General features: G+C 37.1%; 2 protein-coding genes across 2 annotated transcripts; both read left to right on the top strand.

The window, feature by feature from the left end:
* Nucleotides 1-4,035, top strand: LOC131603934 (NF-X1-type zinc finger protein NFXL1-like). Its single transcript, XM_058876407.1, has 2 exons — nt 1-158; nt 409-4,035. Exon 2 carries the CDS (start codon nt 432-434, stop codon nt 3,483-3,485), a length of 3,054 nt encoding a protein of 1,017 aa, XP_058732390.1. The 5' UTR covers nt 1-158; nt 409-431; the 3' UTR covers nt 3,486-4,035.
* Nucleotides 4,036-10,003: 5,968 nt separating this feature from the next.
* LOC131603933 (potassium transporter 25-like) lies at nt 10,004-13,687 on the top strand. Its single transcript, XM_058876406.1, has 9 exons — nt 10,004-10,433; nt 10,510-10,738; nt 10,818-11,120; nt 11,200-11,250; nt 11,357-11,617; nt 11,704-11,756; nt 11,863-11,980; nt 12,070-12,324; nt 12,413-13,687. Exons 1-9 carry the CDS (start codon nt 10,404-10,406, stop codon nt 13,501-13,503), a joined length of 2,391 nt encoding a protein of 796 aa, XP_058732389.1. The 5' UTR covers nt 10,004-10,403; the 3' UTR covers nt 13,504-13,687.
* Nucleotides 13,688-21,501: the final 7,814 nt, after the last annotated feature.

The raw sequence follows: 21,501 nt of genomic DNA, 5'->3' as shown, positions 1-21,501 counted from the left end.
TTCATCTTTCATCTTTCATCTCAATTCAATTCAATTCAATCAACTACTAGCTAACATCTCACTTCATTCTCAACTCAATCAAGTGGAAGGTGGTTCTTTTCTTTTCTCTCACACTCTCAACTCAACTACTACCAATATTCTTCCATCTTCCCAATCAGGTCACTCTTTTATCTTTCTTCAATTCATTTTACATTATTACTTCATTCATATATGTCTGTTAGTTACTATCATAAACAAACTCATTAATATTACATTATTCATTCATACCTCTTATCATAAATTCATTAATATTACATTATTCATTCATACCTCTTATCATAAATTCATTAATAAGGCTTCTTCTTTTCTACAAACATGTTTTACTTTTCTTAATTCTTCTTACTCATTTCTTAATTTAATCTGTATCAGTTGCACAAGAATCACTCCCACTTATGAGCTTGCAAAGGAGGGATAGGAAATGGATTCCCAGACCATCATCATCCTCCACCACCCACCACCACAATACCCGCCGGGATTCTGATTTAAATTTACCTCAACTGCTGCAAGAGATTCAGGACAAGCTCACCAAAGGCACTGTCGAATGTATGATTTGCTATGACACCGTCCGGAGGTATGCGCCTATCTGGTCATGCTCCAGTTGCTACTCTATCTTTCACCTCAACTGCACAAACAAGTGGGCTCGTGCACCAACTTCATCTGCATCTGCTCACAACACTAATCATTGGCGATGCCCCGGTTGTCAGGCTGTGCAACAAACATCATCCAATTCCATTAGGTACTTGTGCTTCTGTGGGAAAAGGTTTGACCCTCCATCCGATTTCTATCTCACACCGCATTCGTGCGGAGAACCGTGCCGGAAGCCTCTTCAGAAGACCGGGGATCTTTGCCCTCATGTTTGTGTCTTGCAATGCCATCCTGGTCCATGTCCTCCTTGCAAAGCATTTGCTCCTCCCCATTTGTGCCCTTGTGGCAAGACTACTATTACAACTCGCTGTTCTGAACCTCAATCTCTTCTTACCTGTGGCCAACAATGTCAAAAGCTTCTTCAATGTGGGCGACATCACTGTCAACAAATTTGTCATATTGGTCCCTGTGATCCTTGCCGTGTTCCAATGGATGCCTCTTGCTTTTGCAGTAAAAAGTATGAGGCTATTCTTTGTGGAGACATGGCTGTGAAGGGTGAAATCAAAGCAGAAGATGGAGTTTTTTCTTGTGCTTCCACTTGTGGAAAGAAACTAAGTTGTGGCAATCATGTCTGTATGGAGACCTGTCATTCAGGCAGCTGTGCGGAGTGTGAGTTGTTGCCAGCCCATGTTAAGATGTGTTGCTGTGGGAAAACTAGATTGAAAGAGGAACGGCAGACTTGCTTAGACCCAATTCCTACCTGTTCACAACTATGTGGCAAGTCCCTTGCCTGCGGGATGCATCGTTGTAACGAGACATGCCATGACGGGGATTGCTCTCCTTGTTTGGTTTTAGTCTCCCAAAAGTGTCGGTGTGGCTCAACTTCCAGAATGGTGGAGTGCTATAAGACAACAACCGAGGATGAGAAGTTTACATGTGAAAAGCCCTGTGAGAAGAAAAAGAACTGTGGAAGGCATCGTTGTAGTGAACGGTGTTGTCCATTTTCTAATCCAAATAATATTCTAAATGCAGATTGGGATCTACACCTCTGTTCCATTTCATGTGGAAAGAAGTTACGCTGTGGGCAGCATGCGTGTGATTCCCTATGTCACAGTGGTCATTGTCCACCTTGTCTTCAAACTATATTCACTGATTTGGTATGTGCTTGTGGCAAGACTTCAATCCCTCCTCCATTACCATGTGGCACACCACTGCCCTCATGTCAGCTTCCATGTTCAGTTCCTCAGCCTTGTGGTCACCCAGCCTCCCATAGCTGTCATTATGGAGATTGCCCTCCTTGTTCGGTGCCTGTTGCAAGAGAATGTACTGGTGGACATGTAGTTCTTAGGAACATACCTTGTTCCTCAAAGGATATTCGATGTAATAAGCTCTGCGGGAAGACTAGACAGTGTGGTTTACATGCTTGTGGGAGATCGTGTCACTCCACGCCTTGTGATAATCAGCCTGCTGTGCAAGGTATTCGAATTTCTTGTGGGCAAACATGTGGCGCTCCAAGGAGAGACTGCCGGCATATATGTACAGCTCCTTGTCACCCTTCATCTCCATGTCCAGAAAGAAGATGTGAATTCCCTGTCACAATCACTTGTACTTGTGGCCGAATGACAACTAACGTCCCTTGTGATGCTGGTGGCAGTGGTGCTCCTGACGTTATACATGAAGCTTCCATTACTCAAAAGGTGCTAATGCCACTTCAACCATTGGATGAAAATGGCAAAAGAGTTTCCCTAGGACAACGGAAACTGATGTGTAATGATGAGTGTGCTAAGTTGGAGCGTAAAAAGGTACTTGCAAATGCTTTTGAGATTACATCTCCAAATTTAGATTCTTTCCAATTTGGGGATAATTCTGTTGCACAGTCTGAATTACTTGGTGATCTATTGAGGCGTGATAGTAAATGGGTTTTATCCATTGAGGAGAGATGCAAGTTTTTAGTACTTGGCAAGAGCAGAGGAACTACGCAGGGTCTAAAAGCCCATGTTTTCTGTCCCATGCTAAAGGATAAGAGAGATGCAGTGAGGATGATTGCTGAGAGATGGAAGCTTGCAATAAATGCAGCTGGTCGGGAGCCAAAGCAATTTATAGTTGTTCATGTTGTCAAAAAGTCAAGAGCTCCATCACGCGTGCTAGGGATTAAGGGTACTACAACCATACATGCGCCCCTTCCTCCTGCATTTGAACCTTTGGTAGATATGGATCCTCGATTTGTCGTCTCTTTTCCAGAATTACCAAGACATGCAGATATCAGTGCATTGGTTTTGAGATTTGGTGGTGAGTGTGAACTTGTTTGGTTAGATGACAAAAATGCATTGGCTGTTTTTAATGATCCTGCACGAGCTGCGGCTGCAATGAGAAGGTTAGATCATGGAAGTGTTTATCAGGGAGCTATTGTGATTGTTCCAAAGGTAGGGGCATCTGTAGTATCTACAGTTACAAATGCCTGGGGAGGAGCTGGGACAGTGAAAGGAGGGACATTGGCAGCATGGAAAGGGAATCTCTTGACAAAGGCTATTGTTATAGAACCAAGTTGGAGAGAAGATTCTTGGGATGATGAGGAGGGGGCTACCGGTTCTGCGAATATCCAGTCATCTATTTGGAAGAAAGAAGTGCCGATATCTACTTCAGCAAATCCTTGGAGTATCTTAGATAAAAAATGGTCTTCAAATTCATCTGCTGCTGCTTCTGTCAAAGCTGACATTTCTACGAAACAAACACAAAGTAGTGCTGCGGCGAAGTTGGAATCTCTTGATGGTGGTTCAAATCTAGAACACCAGCCTGGAAAAGCCTTAGACACTTCAGAAGTTAATGATGTAGTAGATGATTGGGAGAAGGCTTGTGAATGAGGAGAAATGCACAAAAAGTAAACACTTGATTTTCTCTTCACTCTTACATTTTGTATTATTTTTATAAAGGAGATGTCCATGTCTCTACTGGCATTTTGGAGCTGTCCTATGCGCTCTTTTTCTTGGGCAATATTGTATCTTTAAAAATAAAGGAAAAATAGGAATAATGGTGTATCAGGCAATTGAAGACCTTGCTCTGATGCCCAGAATAGAAGTTTCGAAATTTAGTATCTTTGCCAGTAAGTATGAAATGGCTAATTCTATAGCATTGTAACTCATGTTTTTCAACAGTAAATAAATATTCATTGAATATCTTAGTGTCCAACCCGTTGTTTGAATGCATGGATTTTGAGAGAGAAATAGAGATGGAGAAATTTAGATCTCCTTAATTGTATATATTGACATAGAATATTTGTAATCAATAGTTGTAAATGCTCATATTATTATATATAGAAGCAATCAAGCCATAATTCCTGATAGTTTAGATAGAAAATGTGATTCAAAGCCGTTTGGATTGGATGTGTAGGAAAAAGAGTATGGAAATAATTTTTTGTGGGGTTGTAGGCAACATATCATTTACTAATGAGTGGGAGCAACTCTCAGTTTTACCATAGTCTCTTTATAGAAAGACAAAACTGCAAATGAAATTGACAACTGCTGAGAGGAAATTATTAAAGGAGCTTCATATCCTATTTTTTTCCCCAGAGATGGGACATGGATGCTTCTTAGTTTTAAGATGATTGATGTATCTTGTAAGTAAAGTACAGAATGTACATTCAATTTCATGGTGTGAGTTAATTTTTTAAGTCAGTTTAACGATATTTTTGCAATTTATTTACAGTGCTTGATAGATCTCCTGAAACATGACATGCTGTGTGCCAAACAAGAGAATGAGATGGGCCTGTGAATGTGATTCTTTGAGACTTATTTAAGGATGAAACAAACAACCCCAAACAATTAATCGAAACAAACCTTGCCTAAATGTTTAGGTGGAATACGACTTAGGATTGTTTAGGTGGAATACGGCCTAGGTTTATCTTGGTAGAACTGGTATATGTATATGGGTTGGGATGGGTATAATATTATCAAGTAACAGATGTATCTATTCAAGTTATATATTGTACAAGTTTATAACATATGTATATAGGAAAATACTTAGATGGACACAGCCATACCACCTGGATTTACACACAACCAATCATATTTTTTTATTAATTAAATAATAAAATTAAAATTATCTCTCTCCTCCGTTATCACAACCACCCTCCATGTTGGCAATTAAAAACGACATTAAATTTTAAACAAATTTAAATTCTCTCACTTCTTATTGGTTGTTCCTAAATATGAGGATTTAGGGTCGTGTCCATGCAAGAATTGCTCATGTATATATAGCAATTGGGTTAGTTGTAGTAATAATTAAAATAGACTAGGAAAATGGACAACAAAATAATTAGGAATAAGGAGACATATCAGCCCAATAACAATTATATAATATTTTAATCAAGAGCCGATGCTGGAATAAAGGGGTGGAGTTAATATCACGGAGCAACACTTGATATGCCAATATGCAAGATCGAGGAGTGGTCAATGACTCCAATCTTGGAGACAAGGAGTTCATATGAAGTTGTGTGCACTGTGAAATGAAGTAGAAGCTTTATTGAGAATCCTTTAGATTGACGCATGTAAACATCTTTAGAGATCGCACCATGAAAGGATGTGTTATTAACGTCCATTTGAGTTTGAGACCAATCTTTGGAGACAAGAATGCACAATACCATTTAAATTGTTTGAGCCACAAGAATAGCAACCAAACGCCCAACCTCTTAACCAACCATTTTATTTGTATTAGTCGCTACAGGTAGTACATATTATATATATTTGACGTATTATATTAACGTTATTTTATAACAATTTTTTTTTTGACGTTAGCTTATATTATACGTTAGTTTAATATATTATACATATATATATTATTACGTTAGTTTAATATATTATACATATACATTATTACGTTAGTTTAAATGTTAGCTTATATTAACAAAAATAATATGTATAATAACAATTATTATTTATTTTATTTAGTTAATATATACAATAAATAAAATCATTTTTAAAAATTCAGTTATAAATAAAAATTAATGGTCTTAAAAATTTATTAATAAACTAATAGTTAATTGAGTTTAAAGGTAGTGCACTGATAGTGTAAACTAACTTTACACATACAATCAATCAAAATTCTTACACTTGTCAGATAATTAGATACATAGTTGTGATTGGTTGACAATGTAAAAATATTTTACACTATCAGTGCATATCCCTTTTTCTCATTAAAATTTATATTAACGTTTGCACATTTTATAAACTAATATATATACTTTTAATATACGAAATATATATTATAACATTTCAGGAACAAGATTATTATAAATGAAAGAAGTTGGTTCGGTAGTTGGGCGTTTGTTTTGTATATGTGAGTTCCTAATTATACAATAAATAAGTCCAATTAGCCAAATTCCTCATGCCCAATCAGCCAAATAAGGGATAGAGTCTGCAGCCAAACAAGAAAATTAAATGTCCAGTCAACCTGATTCCTCATGCTCAGTTAGCCAAATAAGGGATAGAGACTGCAGCCAAACAAGGAATTCAAATGTCAAGTCACTCATATTCTTTGATCAAAACATTAAAGTGTGGTTGATTAGGAACTAGAAAGCATGTGCATGTGCCATTGGTCATGAGAGCGCTCGTCTACTTATGACATTGTAATGCTTTTGAATACACGTGTCGGTTCCGTCACTGGTGGTAGTGGATGAATAGGAAAAAAAAGCTTATTTGATTTGAATATTCCATCTTTCTCACATATGATGCTTAGATGATTTAGTATTGCCAAAGTTGAAGGTTGTAATGAAGAAGGTTCAAGAGATCCAAATGAAGATGATTGAGGTGGGGATTTTAGTGTGGTTGGGTTTGTGCAAGAGGAACACATTGGTTCAGTGGGTGATGGTGTATTATTTTGGTTTAAGAAATTTGGTTGGGAGCTCAATGGCAATTGGAGTTGGAATGGGTATGAATGAGGTTAAATGTGATGAATCATGATGAGGAATGTAGGAGAATGTTGAAGGAATAGAGGGGAATAAGAGTTTGGAGACAACTTGGAAGAATTTATTGAGTGAGATTTTTTTTCTTTCTAAAAAATGAACATGCCTGAAGTAATGGAGTTTATTATTTTTGAAGTTAAAAAAAATGTAGGCACTCTGTGTAAGGCTATATTCAAAAAATATGCATGGTTCCCTGGTTGAAGCTTATTGTTTGTATAAGATTTAAGCCAAGGGCAACAAAACATCCAAAGTTTTTAGTTTTTTTTTTTTTAGTTTTGTGGGTTTTTGAAGAGGACATGCTGGAATGTGCCCACTTAATGACATGGGTGGGTAATCGATTGATTAGGTAGATGAGGTGTGATATGTTTACACTAGAAAGTCTCTACATCGTATATATACCTCAGTTTTTTTAAAACATTTCATCAGTAGCACAAAAACCGAGGCAAGAAAAAATTGTAAAGAAAAAGTAATATACGGTGTTGGTATATCTTTTGGTGTAGATTGTTGTTTGGAAGACAAATAACCAAAACATCAGATGAAGGAGGTGTAGTTTAGGAGGCATAAGTGATTGAAAAAAATTAATAAAATAGACTTAATGTACTGATGATTTATTTAGTTTATTGTGTGGTCGATACGTCTAATTACTATGATGCCTGATGAAGCAATACTAGGTTGATAAAAAATACTTACACTTAATTTTCATTGATTCGGAGATGTAAAATATACTGTCTAAAGAGATCTTATAGAAAAGTTCTAGAAATCAAAACTTATATTTGAACTATCCATAATATGCATGGCAAGCTGTTGACGATTGTGAGAACACATGGCAGAGATACGGACAATTTTTCATAATAATATAATTGCATTAATGTTCAATCCTAAGTCCTTATCTTTTTACTTTAGTTTAGGATTTGCTTAAGAAACACATCCAAGAGTTAGAACCAAGGTGTATGTTTTTTAGCATATGAAATTTAAAAGTTGGAGATTATATTTTTCCAATTTTATTAATGTAAAATAAAGAGATATATAATGATTAGGGGTGGCAAAACGAGTCTGACCCGCTGTGTATGTCTGTTTTTCCCGCATTTTTTTGCAGATCAAACTAAGATTTTAAGCTTGCAGTTTCTAATGTGTTTGTACTTGCCCCGCCCTATTTTTTGCGGACTTTTGCAGGTACGGACGTTAATATAAATTTTTGTATTTTAAGGCTTAAAAGATACGGCGTCTGCAAACCCGCCCCATCCCGCGCATAGTGGGTCAAAGTTTTAGACTCACACTCTCAACTATGTCAATCTTGCCTTGCCTCGTTTTTTTTTTCTGCAGATTTTTGCAGAGCGGACATAAACAGGGCGTACATGTTTGTTAGCCACCCCTAACAATAATATATACACAATCAAATCAAAGTTGAGTGATTGAAATGAAGGAAAGCGTTAGGTGTTTTATGTATAATGAAAGTACCGTTCACATCTAATGAAATCAAAGTTGACAGATGTAGGACCAACGATGTTTGACCGAATAAATTGAAGCTTATAGCGTTTTAGATTATAGCTTATAGCTTATCATTTTTTCTTTCTTTTTTATCCTTATTATTTTAGCATAAACTCATTTTTATCCTTTATAATTTATCTAATTTTAAATTAAATAATTATGCATAAAATATTATTTTACATTTATAAATTACTTAAACCGCTAATTTTACCGAACACTTCAATTAGCTTATCAGTTATCAATCTCAACCATCAGCCATAAACTATAAGCTATCAGCTAGCTTATGAGTCAACCATTATTTTTATCAAACAAACCCATAGTATAATTGACATAGTGTGCGTTTGGAAACATGATGCGCTATCACCACCACAAGTCTACAACTAGGACTATTCAAAAAAATATAAGAACTGAACCGAACCGTCAAATCGAAATGAAGTTAAAATAATCGAACCGTTATGTTTGGATAGTGAATCAAATCATTATGCACAAACAGTTCGAGAACCGAACTGTAACTGAAACCGAACCCAAACCAAATCAAAATTGAAAATGAAAAATACTTAAAACAAATTTTAAAAAATTAAAAAAAAATTGAAATTTTTTTTAACTGTTTGGTTCTTTAATAAAGAGTTCGGTTTGGAAAAAATTATCTTGTTCGATACAGTTCAGAATTTCGAAACGGTATACCAAATTAATAATTTTGATTTAGTTCGATTCTTAATAAATTAAAACGGTTCAGTTTAGTTGAATTTTTTTTTTACTATAGCTTGATTCGGTTCACAAACCGCTATTTATAACCTCTTGAGCGTGATTTATAGAAGCAACTGTCGGTAGCTTTTACAAAGTGCACCATATTAGCATAATTTTTACAGATTTTGAAACATAGGTGTAGTGGATGAAATATAATAATTGTATTATTTAAAAAGAAATAGAGATCGAAGATTTGTGTGTTGAGTGTGGAAAAGCATGTGATAGGATTTGTGAATGATTGAATTGAAGCATTGAATGTAAGAATAAAAGAAGATATTATGAGGTGGAGTATTGATGGATAATAATAATATAAGGAGATTGAAGCATTATATTTAAGGGAAGAGTCAATTGACGCAGATGCGTACATGTGCGTTTCGTTTTCGTTTATTCAATCATTCACAAACTACCCACACGGAAATCCATCTTATTTTCAATACTCACTCACATTTTATGTCTTTTTAAAAAGTAGGGTGGTTTTTAATTTTTTCTTTTAGAAATCATCCCTCAACATTTTTTTAAATTAAAATAAATGGTTTTTGTGTTTTCAAGTTTTCATCGTTTTCGGCTGGTTTTCCCGTCTTAGTACAATATTTGTTGGTTTTCATGTACGATGTTTGTTGGTTCAGATTGACAAATTCACTTCAAATCATTGTAAATTTGAGGAAGACTTGGACGTTTTGTAAATCCAGAAATATGAATATTCTTGTGACTTTTATTTTGTCATATTTGTAGTCATTCTCATGTTGGCGTTGTATGTTATTAACCTAGGTACTGCAAGATTGTTTGCTGATACCGTTTTCTAATTTTTAGCAATTTTGAATTTGTAATGATAGATGTATTTTCTAATTTGGATGAATGAATATATTTTTAGTTAAAAAATAAATAAATATAAATGTTTATCTATAAATGTTAGTCCTATCTACATAAAACATAGGAGTATATATTTACTCTTATTGGTAATTTTTTAGTTAATAAAATACTGTAATTACTTGTTTGAATCAATCAGTGTTTCCTATTTTTGGAGTGAATATGAATAGTAAATCAGGTAAATGTTATAATAACAAATTAACAATAATGGAATATTAATTGAATGGATATTATAGTGAGTGGAGGGACAATATTGTTAGTGGTAACCGCCCCCTATTGTTTATAATAAAAAAAATAGAGTTTGAGTTGAAAATTGGAAGGAATGAATAAGATGAATGAGGCGTCCATGTTAGTCAAATAAAAACACAAGCAGCCCTATAGTATACTACTAGTGATTACAGAGTCACATCTCATTTATGTATGTGCCTCGAGATCACTTTTTTTAATCCATCCAATTCTTCTCTTTGCTTATTGATTTCAATCAGATATATTGAATGCCTTTATTATTTTCTTAAATGGAATTTTATTCAAATGAAATCACCTTATCTTAATAATTATTACTTACATTATATACTAGTAATGTAATCTTGTCTACAATTTGATACAAGTAAGTATTCTCTTTGTAATGCTTAGTATGCTCCGTCCCTACCACCAGCATTGCCTCTATCGCTCTTTTCAACTATAATATATCATTCCTGTTCCCTCTCCTTCCTCCATTCCTATGGCTTCTCCACCTCATCATCACTCTATGGTAATAACTCTAACAACCTCTTTGCTTTCATTTCTTCAATCTTATTATTTTCAATCTTATTTCTGTTTCTTTTCAGAATAATAAAACATGGACGCAAACAATTCTCCTGTCTTTTCAAATTGTTGGAGTTGTTTATGGTCAACTAAGCACTGCTCCCTTATATGTTTTTACTACAATGCGTTCTGAAGATCTTGATTCCGAGGAAGTTGTTTATGAACTCTTCTCCTTCATTTTTTGGACTCTCACTACTATTTCTTTCATCAAATATGTCCTCATAGTCCTCAAAGCTGATGATAATCGAGAGGGTACGTAATCTGTAATCCATTTCATCCTCTTTATTTATATTTCGATCGAATCAACTTTTAACTAACAATATTTGTGCAGGTGGTACTTTTGCTTTATACTCACTCCTGTGTAGAAATGCAAAGGTTGGTTTACTCCCTTGTGATAGAACTGCCGATGAGGTCATGCTTTTGGAGGACACATCAACTCCTCCTTCTAAGATCAATTTTGACTCCAGAGCTAGAAGGGCCATTGAGAAACATAAGTTCTGTCACTATTTGATTTTGTTCTTGGCCCTTTTTGGTTCCTGTATGACTATTGGAGCCGCCGTCCTTACTCCAGCACTATCTGTCTTATCAGCTTCATTTGGAGTTGAGAGATCCTTATCTGAGTTATCACACCTATGTAAGTGCTTAATTGCGCCCACACTACACTTATTTCCTACTAAAACTATCTGATTACTTTCTTGTTTTTCTATAACCAGTTACCTCGTCACAACATACCCAGGATTCCGTCTCAAATGCTCTACAAAAATGTAACTACTTTTTTCCTTATCATGTCTAAGTGAATGAAAAGGTTGATAGTTGGTTTATGTATCTCCTGCAGTAATCCTCTTGACATTATGCTTAATTCATTTCTAGATGTACCTGTTCCCGCTGCGTGTGTCATATTGATAGGCCTGTTCGTGCTGCAGCCCTGTGGTACACATAAAATTGGATTCATGTTTGCTCCGATTATTGTTGTTTGGCTTTTGTTTGTTGGTGCGGTGGGAGTTTATAATATTGTCCGCTGGGACGTAGAAATTCTCTATAAAATATCCCCACTATACCTGTTCAAATTCATTAGGAATCTTGATGTCAGCAGATGGAGGCTATTAGGGAGCACCATTTTATGCGCGGCAGGTTGGAACTCGTCCATTAGTACTTTTTATAAACTAAAAAGGATCACCAAGTGATGGTTAGAACTGTTCTGTTCTGCTATGTTGCAGGATCAGAGGCAATGTTTGCAGGGTTGGGCCATTTTTCCAAGAAATCAATCAAGGTATTGTAATGCGTAAATTGTTCTGCAAATCTAGTATATTTGATTGTAATTGAGAATTATTAGTAACATACAACTTGTGCATCATGCTTGTGTCTGTTTTTTGTAGATTACATTTATTTGCTTGATCTATCCGCTTCTTGTGATATGCTATGCCGGCCAGGCTGCGTTTATCTCTAAAAATTTGCACATTAAAGATTTTAATCATCTTAGTCAATCTGTGCCAAGTAAGTTGAACCAGTGCCCCCTTTTATTTCGAAGATACTATATATATTTTCCATCGTGATGCTAAGAGATTGTTGATGACATACTGCAGGTCATTCCAAACATATATTCATAGTAGTATCCTTACTAGCTTCAGCTGTCGGAAGCCAAGCAACTATAACAGCATGCTTCTCTATCATTAACCAGTGTCTGGCACTAAATTGCTTTCCTAGAGTGAAAGTCATTCACACATCAAAAACTATACACGGCCAAGTTTATATCCCTGATGTCAACTGGTTATTGATGATTTTCAGTCTGGCTGTCACAATTGGTTTCAGAGACATGGTGAAGATCGGCAACGCAACAAGTATGTTAGTTTTATGACTTGAATTTTATTTTTCTTCACTTCTGCTAAGACTTTTATAATTTGTGGTTAAGCTTGAAACTTGTTGCAGGTTTGGCTATAATATCTGGAATGCTGGTGACAACTAGTCTCATGTCACTAGTCATCGCTTTGTATTGGGAGAAGAATTTGTTGATATCTGCATACTTTCTACTATGTTTTGGCATTGTCGAGGTTGCATATCTTTCAGCCTGTATGCTGCAATTTCACAGGGGAGCTTGGTATCTAGTTGTCCTTTTGATAGTGTCGATGACAGTCATGCTTTCATGGCATTATGGAACGGTGAAGAAGTATGAGTTTGATTTACAAAACAAGGTATCAACCGAATGGCTAATAGATGTTAGTCCAGGTCTTGGGATTTCAAGGGTAGCTGGAATTGGCTTCATATACACAGACATAGTAACTGGGATCCCAGCTTTCTTTTCCCATTTTATTACTAATCTTCCTGCATTTCATCAAGTGTTGATCATGGTGTCATTCAAGTCTATGCCGGTGCCTCATGTTCCAGAAAGTGAAAGGTATCTCATAGGAAGGATTGGACCAAGAGATTATAAAATATATCGTTGCATTGTGAGATATGGTTATTGTGATAACATCAGGGACACGAATGATTTTGAGGAGAAGATCATTCGCGCTATTGGAGAATTCATTTCCATCGAACATGTTACTGACATTGAATCAATGGTTTCGCCAGATGAAAGAATGATTATAGTAGGAAATTCATCCGATGGAAATGCATTAGTCCCTCTGATGAATGAATCAAGCAACCAAGTGAGTATTATCAATGAAGCTCAGGTAAGTCCAATAGCAATGGAAGATAGTGATCATACGGTTTTGGCGAGTAGTAGTAAGTCTTGCAAGAAAAGAAAGAAAGTGAGGTTCATGTTGCCACCTGCTAGTAGTGTTCCTAAAATGGATGAATCAGTTAAGAAGGAGCTTTTGGAACTGATTGATGCAAGGGAGAGTGGAAGTGCTTATTTCTTAGGACAGTCGCATTTAGTGGTGCGTGGTGGATCAAACTATCTAAAGATATTCTTAATAATGGTTTATCGTTTCTTTGAAAAAAATGGGAGGGAACCACCAGTTGCTCTAAAAATCCCTCATGCTGCTCTTGTAGAAGTTGGTATGATATGTACTATATGATATGATAACTCTTCACTTTGGAGGAGATATCAAAGTTGATATATAGATATAGATAGATAGAATCAAGAGGTGTATACAAACAACATGAGTAACTTGTTATCTATGATGAATCCAAGTGTTTTTTTTAATTTCTACTTAATTACGGATCCCATATTATGCAAGATTTCAATGCCAATTTGAAAGACATGCCTCAATCAGACACCAGAAAAATGGTATGATAATTAAAATTGTTTTGAGTAGAAATAGTAAAAATAGTTTTGTTGTCGTTATTAAAGAGTTTTTCTTGTATGAAATAGCAAAAGGTGGAGACAGTTTAGGCACACATGTTACATAAAAACAGGAAGCATGCATTGGTGGACCACAGAAATTGGGAGTTGGTGGCAGGAAATAGGAATGAATATGATAACCACTAGTACTGGCCACGAGTGTCTGTTTTTTGGGTCAAATAAGTCACGAGTTTCAAACTGTCACGGAACCACATTCGGGAACTTCTCTATCAAACCAAACAATCTTCTCTCCTCATCTCTATTACTCCAACTTGCACTTCTTTTGACCTCAATTAACATAAGAGTACAAAAATAAATAATTTTTTTTTTTTATAGAATAAACTAAACCTAACAAGAAATTCTTTAAAATCAAATGTAAATAAATAGAAAAAACATTCGATGTAATTAAATACATCACGATCACATACTATTTGTAAACAAATTTTATTTTAAAACTTTATTTCAATTTTTATAATTTAAAACAATTCAATTAAATCATTTTAATTAATTTACTATTTCGTGTCATTACTAAATGATAACTATAATAAATGACAATTTTCAACAGTCGATAACTAATATTGATAAATTTATTATATTACTTTATTTTATTTTTGTTAACTAATACTCAATTTTATTAATTTGTGTAAAGTTATAATAATTGAAGCTTATAATTTAGTCAAGGACATTAGCAGAGCCGTTAAAATAGACCGAGTCTATGGGCCGGTCCATCGAGTCCAAAAAAAATTAGGATTTTGGGTTTAATTTTTTAACCTATTTTTCGGGAATCTCTTAATACATCTTATATCTTATGAGATAGAAAAACACCTTATAAAAATTTAAAATTGTTTCTCATATTTTGGAGATACATCTTCGCACGCACCTTTCTCTTCAGCCAAAATGTTTAACACTTAGTTACACCCAATATATTTTCTAAAATTTATTCTGGAGATGCATCCGGAATAATTCAATATATAGCCCCATTATTCTTCTCTAAAACGCCCCTTTTTATTATAGATTATTTCGGAGACGCATCTCAGTATTTACACTAGGCAGAGTTCGAAGATGCATCTTCCTAATCAGACTAGACAATAAATTTTAAATTTGTTTTAGTGATGCTCAGATAAAACTGACGACATAGTAAAGGTATAATATGCTGAATTAGACCATACAACCGATATATAGAAAATGACATATATAAAGTAAGAAATCCAGAGTACACAAGAAAGTCAAAATAAGTCAAAATAAAATACAACTGAAAATAAATCTATATTACAAATATTATAAACTACTGTGTATGACGGCCTCGGCCTCGGGACCCCCTGTTCCTACGCTATTGTGTATGACGCGCTCAGCCTCGGGACCCCCTGTTCCTACGCCACCTCATGTATTATAGTGCTTCATGTGCCTCCGCCATCACGACATCAACTTCCCTCGCCTCAGAGTCATCAAGAAAAAGTCCCATGTTAATACCCGCCTACCCAATCTCCATAATACAGCGACATCTACACAACACATCAACACCATGATCTGCCCTAGCCTGCTCTTCCTGTAGTATCTCCTGATGAGCATACCTCAGTGGATGTCCTAGAGCACCATGTACCATATAAGGATGTAGCACCCTGAAGAACCACATGATGTAACCGTCTATGTAGCTCCGATCGCTTTCAGTTATGATATTGTGTGTCTCCTCTGGTACCAGATGATTAAGATGATCATCAAACATAACATACATATCTCTTCGTGTCATAGCGGGAGGAGCAGATACATAAGAGTCTCTGGGAATGTACTACATGTAACCAAACTGATGCATGCCACGCTCAAGCAGGTAAGGAAACGTTAGACGTGAACCGCAAGCCATCCATCTGTTAGCTGAAGATTTCGTTGAACAAATATATGTGCTTCGAAGGAGTGTATGATCGAAGGCAAGGTGGTTACTGATGACCATCTCTGAGAAATATAAAATGGCTACTGATGGCCATGTTTCGATAGCAAGAAACGTCTAAGTTTTTTATGAAGGTGATGGCTACTGAAAGCTATTGGAAGGACATATCCTCGAAGACTTAGACAAAATTTATAAATTGCTTAAGTATTATTATTTAGCGTGTTTGTTAGTAAGTGTTTATTAACATACTGCCACGCGTCGAAGATGGACTCAGGCGGGAAGATTTGAAATTCGAAGATAGTTGCGTAACTGCTTATTCACAGATGTCATCGCTGGAAGTTCTTATGAGAAACGTGGCAGCGGATTAGCGTAGGGCCGTTATGGTCGAAACTAGTATAAATAGGAGTTTTTTATGATAGAATTCCGTGTGTTCATTTTGTACAAATCACTCACATATTTACTCAAGTATCAAGCGTTAACGAGAACGAGTTCGCTGAGAAAATGTACGTATGACACCACCATCTTAATACATGAGTATTATCTTTTATTGCTTTTCGTTTTCGAATATCTTTAAATTCTTGCATTCTATTTACTTCTTGTCATTTACATTACTGTATCTTTACTTTCATGTTATTTACTTTCAAGATCTTTAACAGTTTTATGTTTTAAGATTCTTTACATTTAAACAGAATTGCATGTTACGTTATCTGCGTTGTTTACATTTTAAAGTCATAATCACATATAATCAAGTCATCACTAAAAGTGTATGTTTTCAATCGAATAACATTTGTCGAAGACAACGAATCATGAACATGGTTCTAAAGAATATTGATAACAATCTAATTGACTATGTGTCCTAGGATCAATCTAGTCGATCCTGCGAGTAACCAAATCATATTTATTATAGTTTGGAGGACTAGCGGTTGTTTACCGGAAATCACCGTAAACAAATTGGCACGCCCAGTGGGACAGTGTCGAACGGATTGTTTTAATCAATTGCTTTGTTTTGTCTAGACAATATCAAGACCTTGTATGAACCTTAGGAACGGTAAATTAACAAACAGTGCACAACCGGTTCCCAAACGAAGGTACAACAAGAAAATGGCTGTTACAGCCAGTGCAGGGGGTGATCAAGATCCCTCACAAGGCACAGGATCAGGAGCGGCAAATTCGAATTCCACTCAAGGAACAAGGGATACAACGGGTCCAAATGGATCGAGACCTGCAGATAATTCCCAGTCGGTGCCTGAAAATAATTTAGGACTTTCAGGGACTTTGCCAGTTTCAGTGTCAACAACTGCACCTTCGACCACGAGTGCAGAGGAAGTATTACCGTTTCCCTCAACAAATGCTGCGAATAACTTGTCTAGTCAAGGCACGAATTCAACTTTCGAATGGAGGCCAAATCCTCCATACGGGATGCCATTTCCTTTTGGATCAGGCATACGAGGGCCCGGACCTACTTATGTCCCAACTAATAATGCGACATTTTCACCAAATGTGGGATCTGCGAGTCGAAGTACACACAACGTTGGTTTTTCTACCCAGGTGCCTCATTATACCACAAACAGCCAAGCAGCATTTCGACAAGAAATGGATGCAAGCAACCATGATATGCTAGGGGCTTTAGCCAAAGAATTGACTTCAATCTTTACCCCATTGTTGACAAACATTACTTGCACAAATAGGGAAAATGTAGAAACTTTCCAAAAGATGTCATCTCAAATGAATCGGATGGCGGAGTTCATGGGTGTAACACAACCAAAAAGGAAAGATAAACAGCCCGCATACCAAGAGGGAATGCCCGTTTTAGAACGTATACAAGATGAGGGCCCATCATCGAGACCAACCATCCGAGATATAAACTCCTTGCGGAGGACGAATTGGACGGAAGGAATTCCAGTAATTAATTTAGAGACTTCAAGTCAAAGAACCGTCCCCGTTCGACAAGAAACGGAGGAAGAACAACCCAGAGTAAGAGTTGTAGGTAGAAATGAACATCCAGATGGGGTTGTTCAAAGAGTCAGAAGGGAAAATCTGGCCACAGAGAATAACTTGACTGCTATGATAGAAAGGGTGATGGCCAATAATGGCCTAAGTACTGGACTCAGACGTCCAAATTATACATCCCCTATATCAGACTATATTATGCAGACAGAATTACCTAGGGGCACTAAGGTACCCAAATTTACAAAATTTTCAGGCGAAACTAACGAATCGACAGTGGAACACATTGCTAGGTATCTAACAGAAGCAGGGGACTTGGCAGGAAACGAGGACTTGAGGATCAAGTATTTCCCTAGTTCGCTGACAAAGAATGCCTTTATCTGGTTTACTACTTTGCCACCCAATTCGATAGATGCGTGGGCATACCTAGAAAGATTGTTCCATGAGCAATTTTACATGGGTCAAACTAAGATAAGTTTGAAGGAATTGGCCAGTGTTAAGAGGAAATTCACGGAGACTATTGATGATTATTTGAATAGGTTCCGTCTGTTGAAATCTAGGTGCTTTACGACAGTTCCTGAGCACGAACTTGTCGAAATGGCTGCAGGTGGTCTAGATTACTCAATAAGAAAGAAATTAGATACCCAATACCTTAGGGACATGGCCCAGTTGGCAGATAGAGTTCGACAGGTCGAACGCTTGAAAGCAGAAAAGGCTAGGGCTAACAAAAGTCATAAGAAGGAAAGGATAGCGTACGTCGAAGCCGAAGACGCTGATGATGAGTCTTGCAATGACTCATATAGCCTGGAGGAAGTCGAAATAGACTTAGCAGAATTAAAAGAGGCACCACCTTATGCCTGCAAACTATTAAATCCTGCAAATGGAAAGAACCCTGTAGAAAATGATAAGAATGATAGGTTTCCTAAGAAAACTTATACATTTGATATTACTAAGTGTGATGAAATATTTGATCTATTAGTAAAAGATGGCCAAATGATACTACCTCCTAATTCCAAAATTCCTCCGTTGGAACAACGGAAGAAAAGAGGTTTTTGTAAATATCATGGGTTTTTAGGCCATAAAACTTCACAATGTTTTCTTTTCAGGGATCTAATTCAAAATGCTATCAATGATGGAAGGTTGAAATTTGCTGACAAGACCAAGAGTCACATGAGGGTCGATACCAATCCCCTAAACATTGCTGATGCTAGCCTCTGTGAGGTAGAAGATATCAACATGGTGGAAGTATCGGAGATCGAAGTGGCGGAAACTAAGGCAATGCTCAACGGAAAGCAGGCTACTGAAAGCCTAAATGATGAAATAATCTTCAATACTGAGATTGAAGAAGCTTCCCAAACAGAGATGACTGAAGCACCAAAAGAAGAGAGCAATGAGGCCACTGAAGACCTCAGGATAAAACTCCAGAAAATCCAAATCTCTGAAGTTGCTCCAGCGGTGGTCAACATGGTTAGCGCCAGACACCCAACATCTGAGTTTGGCGAACTAGAGACACGGCTGACAAGGCAGAATGGGGGTATTAAAGTTCCTCTAAGAGCTGAAAGCCTCAAAGACTACCTATGGAATTGCCATGAGAGAAATGGTGGAAAACAATGGATGTGCCCAAGGTGTTCGATCATGCTGAATCGAAGAATCGAAGCCAATTTCGAAAGGGCTCGACGTGAAAGATGGGAACACCCAGGGAGAGAACCAAATCCTTTACTACGAGTGTACCCAAGGATGGATGAAAGCTTATTAGGATTTTTGATCAGATGCCACAAAGGGAACTCTGAGGTTGCACTCTGCCCCAGATGTGGGGCAGCCTATGATGAGATGCTAGCACGATCATTTGAACGTGTGCACTGCTCCATGAATCAAGAAACTCAGGGGCTACGTCCTGACTTGTATGGTTTCGATGTATGGACCCCAACGAAGAGACCAGATAGTCCACACCCTAGAGTTCGAAGGGTAACGTTCAAAATCCCTGCAGATCCACCTAGGGATAGATGGGTACAAGCCGATGCAAGAACCAACAAATGGCGTAGTTGGGACCAAGGAGGAAGAACCGCAATGGCATATAGGAGACAATTTCAAAGGCCAAATCGAGAGACATATCGATTGGAGAACTATAAGGGAAAAAACCCTATGTCTCGGTCCCAATGGAGGAGGCACCAGAGGATGAAAAGGGCCCAGAAGGAATATAGACCAAGAGAAACTGGAGAAACTAGCAGCAACCAAGTCCCATACCAGGGAGCAAAGTCAAACAAACCTCCGGTGGAACGTGCATTGTTCGAAGCTGAAAAGCTCTTGGATGAAGAAGATAAGATGCGGTCAAATTCCTGGAACGAAGAGGACAGAATGACAAATGATTTTGATTCTGATGGAGTCTCGTCTATAAATTTAAATTGCAATGTTGTGTCCGTACTCCCTCACGAGTTTAACCAGGAAACTGAGGTAGAAGACTGTGAGGAGGCTGATATCGAAGAAATGACAAAACACAGACCTGTGTGTTACTATGTGCTAAATAATGGTGCAGTCGAAGAGCAGAATGCTTTCTTCGAGAGGCCTGATGAGGGTATGAGAAATCATTTGAAACCACTCTATATTAGGGCTAAGATTGAGAATGTTGGCATCAATAAAGTCCTAGTTGATGGGGGAGCAGCAGTAAATTTGATGCCCCAGTATATGATAAAGAGAATTGGCATGTTCGATACGGACATAAGACCACATAACATGGTCCTGTCTAACTATGAGGGTAAGATAGGACAAACACTGGGAGTTGTTCAAGTCAATTTGACAGTAGGCTCAGTTACCAGACCCACTATGTTCATGGTTATACCAGCAAAAGCAAACTATAACCTGTTGCTCGGAAGGGAATGGATTCATGGGGTAGCAGCTGTACCCTCAACAATGCATCAAAGGGTGACAATCTGGAGAGAAGATGGCATAGTAGAAAACATCGAAGGTGATCAGAGTTACTATATGGCTGAAGTTAACCAGGTAAATAAATTCAACTTCGATAGGAATCTGGCAAATATAGGACCTTGTCATACTGCAGAAGAGATGTACACCCCAAATAAGAATGCATTGTATTATCTTACTTTGCACCCAAACGGATTCCAATGGGATAGAGAGATCATGGATGGTCCAACGGATACAGCACCTTTAGAAGATCATGCGGCAATACGGCCAACAGGCTGGGACGATGACATTAATCATGTCTGAGTCTTCATTCTTCGAAAAGATTTCGGCCTACGTGGCCGAGAACAAACAGAAGGCGGCTCTCGAGGCCGAATTAGCAGATGTAAAGGTAGATACCATCCAAATCAAAGAAGAGATAGCAGAATTGGAGGTGCATACAGATTTCGAACACTCCAAAGATACGATCCTAGACGAAGAGATTATGGACGAAGGATCAAACCAAAGATTAGATGCAATATACGACGAAGAACCTTTAGGGTTCGAAAAAGACCCAATGGCTTCTAATATAAAGATGTTAGCCCAAGATCCACTCGAAGAAGTAAACCTCGGAGACAGGGATCAAAAAAGGATAACATATATCAGCGCGAAATTAGAGCCATAACTAAAAGCAACGGTCATCAAAATGCTGAAAGAAAATAGAGATTGCTTTGCTTGGGATTATGATGAGATGCCTGGTCTAGGAAGGGATCTAGTCGAATTGAAGCTTCCAATAAAAGAAGGGAAGAAACCTGTGAAGCAAACTCCTAGAAGATTCGCGCCAGAGATCCATTCGAAGATTAAAGCAGAGGTCGAAAGGCTTTTACGTTGCAAGTTTATCCAAACTACAAGGTATGTCGAATGGATTGCCAATATAGTACCTGTAATTAAAAAGAATGGCTCTTTACGAGTATGCATAGACTTTCGTGATCTTAATGCAGCCACTCC

This window comes from Vicia villosa, linkage group LG5, assembly GCF_029867415.1.
Source record: "Vicia villosa cultivar HV-30 ecotype Madison, WI linkage group LG5, Vvil1.0, whole genome shotgun sequence".
Taxonomy (NCBI): Eukaryota; Viridiplantae; Streptophyta; class Magnoliopsida; order Fabales; family Fabaceae; genus Vicia; species Vicia villosa.
This window is presented reverse-complemented; position numbering and strand designations above follow the sequence as displayed.

Bases quoted from the DNA above. Each gene is read 5' to 3' on its own strand.
- LOC131603933 (XM_058876406.1), top strand. From the start codon at position 10,404: ATGGCTTCTCCACCTCATCATCACTCTATG. The intron at 10,739-10,817 runs GTACGTAATCTG...ATATTTGTGCAG, and splicing joins AGCTGATGATAATCGAGAGG to GTGGTACTTTTGCTTTATAC. The intron at 11,757-11,862 runs GTATTGTAATGC...TGTTTTTTGTAG, and splicing joins TTTCCAAGAAATCAATCAAG to ATTACATTTATTTGCTTGAT.
- LOC131603934 (XM_058876407.1), top strand. From the start codon at position 432: ATGAGCTTGCAAAGGAGGGATAGGAAATGGATTCCCAGACCATCATCA.